The sequence below is a fragment of the Saimiri boliviensis genome, chromosome 4 (genome assembly GCF_048565385.1).
Source record: "Saimiri boliviensis isolate mSaiBol1 chromosome 4, mSaiBol1.pri, whole genome shotgun sequence".
In the NCBI taxonomy this organism is placed as follows: Eukaryota; Metazoa; Chordata; class Mammalia; order Primates; family Cebidae; genus Saimiri; species Saimiri boliviensis.
Genome location: NC_133452.1, coordinates 133,802,852 through 133,810,159, shown reverse-complemented (window position 1 = coordinate 133,810,159; position 7,308 = coordinate 133,802,852). Strand labels below are relative to the sequence as shown.

General features: G+C 53.6%; 1 protein-coding gene across 2 annotated transcripts; it reads left to right on the top strand.

Annotated features, from left to right (window-relative positions):
* Positions 1 to 2,736: 2,736 nt before the first annotated feature.
* LOC101044935 (popy class I histocompatibility antigen, alpha chain E) lies at positions 2,737 to 6,384 on the top strand. 2 transcript variants are annotated; one of them, XM_074398322.1, is made up of 7 exons: positions 2,737 to 2,862; positions 2,993 to 3,262; positions 3,542 to 3,817; positions 4,439 to 4,714; positions 4,841 to 4,957; positions 5,402 to 5,434; positions 5,538 to 5,741. In XM_074398322.1, the coding sequence occupies exons 1-7, from the start codon at positions 2,799 to 2,801 to the stop codon at positions 5,603 to 5,605; spliced, it is 1,104 nt and encodes a 367-aa protein (XP_074254423.1). In that variant the 5' UTR covers positions 2,737 to 2,798; the 3' UTR covers positions 5,606 to 5,741. The 2 variants fall into 2 exon arrangements, with proteins under 2 accessions (XP_074254423.1, XP_074254424.1); XM_074398323.1 differs by lacking the exon at positions 5,538 to 5,741 and adding an exon at positions 5,749 to 6,384 and having other exon boundaries at positions 2,740 to 2,862.
* Positions 6,385 to 7,308: the final 924 nt, after the last annotated feature.

The window sequence follows — 7,308 nt, the reverse complement described above, 5'->3', positions numbered from 1 at the left end:
AAAACCCATATCTACAAAATGCAAAAAAAAAAAATTGCCTGGTGTGGTGCGCACATCTGTAGTCCCAGCTACTCGGGAGTCTGAGATGGAAGGATCCTTTGAGCCTCAGAGATCGAGGCTGCAGTGAGCCGTAATAGCGCCACTGCACTCCAGCCTGGGTGACAGAGTGGGAGCCTGTCTCCAAAAAAAAGGCCGGGTGCTGTGGCTCATGCCTGTAATCCCACCACTTTGGGAGGTGTAGGGCATGTTGGGAGCCAGATGTAAGGCTGATTGCCCCACAGGGTCGTGGGGTGAGCCTTATGCTGTGCTGAGGTGCAGGATCCGAGAAATAACGAGACAAGACACAGAAGTACAAAGAAAATGCAGCTGGGCTCAGGGGGCCACGCCACCTATAAGCGGAGTCAGACAAGGCCAGCAAGGCTGGCGAGGCAAGGCTGGTGAGTGGCTGGTGAGGCCGGCGAGGCCCCGAATGTCCAGAAGCATGAGTATTGTGCATAGATTAGGGGGTAGGGCAGTGAGTGACATCATCTTTAAGGATAGTGATAGGGTCGTGAGCAATAAAACATAGAGTCCACCCCCATTAGGTCACCTAGACCAGGAGGTGGACAGCGCGCAGCAAGGGGCCTGTCCCCATGAAGGCAAGGGCCCGGTTCCCACAAAGGCAAGGGCCGTGTGCAGTAAGGGGTCCACCCCATTAGGTCACCGAAGCATGGAGGTGGGCCGTGCACAGTGAAGAGGGTGCCCTGTGCGATACTTCTATCTGTGGGAAAACTACTTCTAAGAAGATATATAGGAGGATGCTTTAAGTCACATAGCAGTGACAGAGCTGTCAGGGTTACCGCCACCTTCTGGCAGCTTCCAATGGATTCTATGGGAAGATGCTTTTCAAGCAGCACAGTAGCAAGAGCTGATAAAGTTCACAGTCCCCAAGGTGGATGACCGTTCTGAGGGCAGCCTTCCACAAGAACTGGAGCAAGGTCCTACAACTCCTTTATCAGGAGGAGCGGCTCTCAACCCAAGCCTGCCACACAGCGGGTATCTTTACAATACTGAACGCTGCCGCCTGGGCCATGGATTCTTGTCCTGGTATAACTGTTTTCCCTTAAATCATGCTCTGCACTGTGTCTGCTCTAGACATTCCTCCAATTGTAAGCTGCTTATTTCTTAATTCATGCTCTGTACTGTGTCCACTCAAGGCATTCCTCCAATTATGAACTAAGATATAATTATAGGTATATATGTAGGGAAATATTCTTCAGGTGCCCATACTATCAACTATTAATGATTATATATAGATATAAAGGGAGGCTTCAAGCCCTATTTCTATAAACTAATATATGATTATGTAAAGGATATATAAAAGGAAATAGCTGAGTAGTAACACTATAAAGTGAGATATTCCTCAAGCCCTAACTGTGCCAGGGCTCTGCTTAGCTCTCATTCCTCGGTCCCTATATGGGGTGTTACCCACAGGGAGGCAGAGGCAGGCGGATCATCTGAGGTCAAGAGTTTGAGACCAGCCTGACCAACTTGTGTTGTACCGAACCGAGCATAGAAAGTCAACACCAAGACAAAAGTATGCCAAATTGCAGGGTATTTATTGCCAGCAGCCACGGAGGACTCGCGTCTCTCCAACCCGTGGCCCCGAAAGGAGGGTGTCAAGACATTTTATATGAATGAAACCAGCTTCGGCGTGAGGGTGAAGGGCAGAGGTGGGAGTGAGGGGCTTCAGACGTTCTGAGGGCTAGCGGATTCTGTAAATCACCTCCTGGGCAGAGATGAGGGTGAGGGACTCCAGGCACTCCGAGGGCCAGGGGACTTTTGACATTCTGATTGTTACTTAAGTGGTTCACAAAAGTCAAGATTAGCATTTGTTTACACATTTCTGGGTACAGTGGAAATTACAGTCCTTAATTACTTATTCACATTTGGGTTACAGAGAGCAGTTTCAACAGAAAGCCGAGGTATGGCTGAGGTATGCAGTTTTATGGGGCTTTTACCATGTCACACATGGAGAAACCCCGTCTCTACTATAAATTAAAAAATTAGCGGAGCATGGTGGCACATGTCTGTAATCCCAGCTACTGGGGAGGCTGAGGCAGGAGAATCGTGAACCCAGGAGGCATAGGCTGCCGTGAGCCGAGATTGCGCCATTGCACTACAGCCTGGGCGACAAGAGCGAAACTCTGTCTCAAAACACGAACACACACACACACACACACACACACACACACAGACACACACAGAGAGAGAGAGAGAGAGAGAGAGAGAACCAAGGCGAGGCGGGGTGGCTCATGCCCATAATCTAGTAGTTTGAGAGGACGAGATGGGAGGATCGCTTGAGGACTGAAGTTCGAGACCAGCCTGGTCAACAGAGCGAGACACCTCCTAACACACACATCCAACTCCAAACACACACACACACCCAGACACACACACACACACAACGACGACGAAGAAAAGCACTGATAGCGTGACAAAGAGCGCGCTTGGGTCAGGAACAGAGGGAGCAGGACAGTGTTCCAGGTCCCCGGGCGTAGCTCTCACGGTCTCAGGCCCCAAGGGCAGAGCCTGGAAACAGGGGAGGTGTAGCCTTAGGACTTCCTCACTCGGCAGTTTCATTTCTTCTCCGAACCTGGTCGGGTCCTTCTTCCTGGACACTCATGACACAGACTCAGTTTTCGTTCCCATTGGGTGTCGGATTTCTAGAGAAGCCAATGAATGAACGGCCACAATTCTCGACTATGAAGTCCCCACACACCCTAGACTAGTTCTCCACAGACGCAGAGAATGGAGTCATGCCTCCCCGAAGCCTCCTCCTGCTGCTCTCGGGGGCCCTGGCCCTGACCGAGATCTGGGCAGGTGAGTGCGGGGTGGGGAGTCAAACAGCCTCTGCGGGGAGGAGCCAGGGGGCCCCCCAGACCCGGGCGCAGGGCCCGAGGAGCTGGACCCGGAGGAGGGTCGGCGGGTCTCAGCCCGTCCTCGCCCCCAGGCTCCCACTCCATGAGGTATTTCCACACCTCCGTGTCCCGGCCCGGCCGCGGGGAGCCCCGATTCATCTCCGTGGGCTACGTGGACGACACGCAGTTCGTGCGGTTCGACAGCGACGCCGCGATTCCGAGGATGGAGCCGCGGGCGCCGTGGATGGAGCAGCAGGGGCCGGAGTATTGGGAGAAGGAGACACAGAGAGCCAGGGACACCGCACAGAGTTTCCGAGTGAACCTGCGGACCCTGCTCCGCTACTACAACCAGAGCGAGGCCGGTGAGTGACTCTGCCCGGGGCACAAGGTCACGACTCCCTCCCATCACCCGCGGACAGCCCGGGTCACCCCGAGTCTCCCGGTCCGAGATCCACCCCGAGTCTGTGGGACCCGCCCAGACCCTCGACCTGGGCGAGCCCGGGACGCTTTACCAGGTTTCATTTTCAGTTTAGGAGAAAATCCCCGCGGGTGGGGCGGGGCGGGGCGAGAGTGGGGGCGGGGCTCGGGCGAGAGTGCGGGCGGGGCTCGGTGGGCGGGGCTGACATCAGGGGCGGGGCCAGGGTCTCACACCCTCCAGTGGATGCATGGATGCGACCTGGGGCCCGACGGGCGCTTCCTCCGTGGGTATGAACAGTTCGCCTACGACGGCAGCGATTACCTCACCTTGAACGAGGACCTGCGCTCCTGGACCGCGGCGGACACCGCGGCTCAGATCTCCCAGCGCAAGTCAGAGGAGACCGGTGAGGCGGACCACCAAAGAGCCTACCTGGAGGACACGTGCGTGGAGTGGCTCCACACATACCTGGAGAAAGGGAAGGAGACGCTGCAGCGTGCGGGTAAGAGGGGACACAGGGCAACTCTCCCATCTCCTTCTTGGGCTGGGACTGTGCCCACAGCTGACAACTCAAAAAAGTAGAAGAAACAGGGATGGAGGCCAGAATACCCCTTGCTCCTTGGATCAGGAGACGGAGCTGTCACCCTGGGAACAGGAGATCCTATACCAAAGAGTGACTCTTAAAGAGCCAGCCCTTCTCAGGGGCAATTAAGGAATCCAGTCTCGCTGGAGAGTCCATCCTTCAAATGAACTGTGAACTGATCAGCAGTTCTCCTTGACTCCCAGTGTTAGGGATCATGGGGGACTTTCTCTCCTGCCTGGTTCTCAGCCCCACACCAAGCGTCTTTGGAGGTCTGACTTCAGCTTTTCTCAGTCACTCAGCATCCACTCAGGCCAGAACCAGAAATTCCTTTTCTCCTTCTATCCTGGGCTATCTCACCCCAGTTCTAGAACTTTCCAAGGAATAAGAGGCTATCCCAGACCCCTAAGTCCAGGCTGGTGTCTAGGTTTTGTGCTCTCCTACTCTAAATGTCCTCTTTGTTCTCAAGATGGTCACACAGGCACTGCTGGAGTGTCCCATGAGAGATGCAAAGTGCCTGAAGTTTCTGACTCTTCCCCTCAGATCCCCCAAAGACACATGTGACCCACCACCGCGCCTCTGACCATGAGGCCACCCTGAGGTGCTGGGCCCTGGGCTTCTACCCTGCGGAGATCACACTGACCTGGCAGCGGGATGGGGAGGACCTGATCCAGGACATGGAGCTTGTGGAGACCAGGCCGGCAGGGGACGGAAACTTCCAGAAGTGGGCGGCTGTGGTGGTGCCTTCTGGAGAGGAGCAGAGATACACGTGCCATGTGCAGCACGAGGGGCTGCCGGAGCCCCTCACCCTGAGATGGGGTAAGGAGGGGATGGGGGAGGGGGGTCACATCTCTTCTCAGGGAAAGCTGGAGCCCTTCTTGAGCCCTTTATCAGGGTCGGGGCTGAGGCCTGGGGGTCAGGGCCCCTCACCTCCTCCTTTCCCAGAGCCGTCTTCCCAGCCCACCATCCCCATCGTGGGCATCGTTGCTCCCCTGGTTGTCCTTGGAGCTGTGGTCACTGGAGCTGTGGTCGCTGCTGTGATGTGGAGGAAGAAGAGCTCAGGTGAGGAAGGCGTTAGGGGTGGGGTCTCAGTTTTTTTGTCCCACTGGGGATTTCAAGCCCCGGGTAGAAGTGTGCCCTGCTTAGTTACTGGGAAGCAGCATCCACACACACAGGCCTACTCAGCCTGGGCCCTGTGTGCCAGCGCTTACTCTTTTATAAAGGACCTGTGACATTGAAGGACAGATGTATCACCTTGATGATTGTGGTGATGGGGACCTGATCCCAGCAGTCACGGGTCACAAGGGAAGGTCCCTGCTGAGGACAGACCTCAGGAGGACAGCTGGTCCAGGACCCACTTCTGCTTTCCTCATGTTTCCTGATCCTGCCCTGGGTCTGCAGTCACAGTTCTGGAAATTTCTCTGGGGTCCAAGACTAGGGGATTCCTCTAGGACCTTGTGGCTCTGCCTTCTCCTTGTCCCCTCACAGGACATTTTCTTCCCACAGGTGGAAAAGGAGGGAGCTACTCTCAGGCTTCATGTAAGTAGGGGGCAGGAGTGTGGAGGAGTCACCCACCCCATAATTCCTCCTGGCCCACATCTCCCTCAGGCTCTGACCAGGTCCTGTTTTTGTTCTACCCCAGCCAGCGACAGTGCCCAGGGCTCTGATCTGTCTCTCACAGCTTGTAAAGGAGAGACCCTGGGGGTCTGAATTGGGTGGGGGGTGGGGCAGAGGGGACAGGACTGGGTTATGGGGATTTTTTGATTGGGAACTTTTGAGTGTGTGATGAGCTGTTCAGGGTCATCACTTACTGTGACGGATCTGAATTTGTTCATGACTGTTTTTTTCTGCAGTCTGAGACAGCTACCTTGTGAGAGACAAAGATCGGGGATTCCTCCACGCCTCGCTTTATGAGCTCAAGAGACTCTGCCTTCTCTTTCTGCAAAGGCATCTGCATGTACCTGTGTTCCTTTTAGTATAATATGAGGAGGTGGAGACACAGCCCACCCCGGTGCCCATCATGACCCCTTCCTCACACTGACATGTGTTGCTTCCACATGAGTGATGCCAAGTGGAAATGTGAGGTGCAGCTGCCACAGAGAGCCCCCACCAGGGAAATGTCTAGTGTATCCGTGGAAGCCAGGCCACTGGAGAGAGTGCCTTGTGGAGTAGTGGGAGCAGGACCCCAGAACTACGGAGTCAGTAGCAACATGCAGTGCCCACTTAGGAAAGCTTCAGGCTCCGGCCTCCAACCCACACGAGCAGCCACATGGGCTGCCCCCAGCAAAGCCACAGGCCTGGGGCTACCTGAGGCTTTGGGGGCCAAATCCCTGCTCCAGTGTATCCATGAGGCAGCAGAGCCACAGGAGATTATTCTCACAGATACTTTTCTCTCCCATGGCCCTTTAACAGTACCTTCATTTCCCTCACCCTCCCAAGATAAGCTGCAGCTCACTTGGAAATACAATTAAATTTGTAATCAAGCATCATTTGCATTTCATTTGTGCATTTTGTACTTTGTTCTTATTTTGTTCTTATTTTTAGACCTCATTCAAGCCATCCTTAGGCCTCAATGCCATGGTCCGCCTACAACTGGGCCCCCTGGCCTGTGTTCTAGTCCTGGTCATGCTGACTTTCCCCTTCTCCCTGGTCGATCTGTCTAATCACCTGAGTCTCATTCTCTCAGGGGATATCCACAGTGAGACAACAACATGCGTGGTGAGAAAGCCCAGGAAGATCTGGGCGTGAATTTTTACTTTGCCATTTCCTCCTGTGTGACCTACGTGGTGGGGCTTCACCTGTCTGGGCTCCGGTTCCTCAATTTGTATGTGACACCCTTTTCCTGGGAGGGTTATTGCAAAGCTAATATAAAGTACCTATGCTGTGGTTTGAATGTGTCCTCCAAAAAGCATGTGTTGGGAACTGAATCCTCAATGCAGCCGTATCGGTAAGTGAAGGCTAATGGTCGGCCATGGGGTTCCAACCTTACGAATGGATTCATACTGATCACAAAAGGGCTTGAGGTTGAGCAGGTTCCACCTCTTGCCCTCACTCACCCACTTGCCTCCACCAAGAGGTGATCACAAAACACCCTCACCACGTGCCAGGATCTTGATATTAGACGTTTTACACTGCAGAACCATGAAACACATTGCTTTGCTTTAAAGATTACTCAATCTGTGCTATTCTATTACAGAACACAAAATGAGCAACCTGATAGTTAGGTCTCGGTTAGTGGTAGATATTTTTATCTCAGACATTCCTCCTAGAGTATTAGTTTCTGTGTAAGCCCGGAATCTTTGCATTTTAGCAACAAAGAAGTCTTAATTAATGCAAAGAAAATCGAAGTATAGATGTGATGGAAATTTGAACTCATCCTAGCATTTAAAAAATTAAAGGGGAACTGCTGCTCC

Excerpts from the sequence above, each read along its gene's own strand:
- LOC101044935 (XM_074398322.1), top strand. The coding sequence starts at position 2,799 with ATGCCTCCCCGAAGCCTCCTCCTGCTGCTCTCGGGGGCCCTGGCCCTG. Across the intron at positions 3,818-4,438 it reads GGAGACGCTGCAGCGTGCGG|ATCCCCCAAAGACACATGTG; the intron begins GTAAGAGGGGAC and ends TCTTCCCCTCAG. Across the intron at positions 4,715-4,840 it reads GCCCCTCACCCTGAGATGGG|AGCCGTCTTCCCAGCCCACC; the intron begins GTAAGGAGGGGA and ends CTCCTTTCCCAG.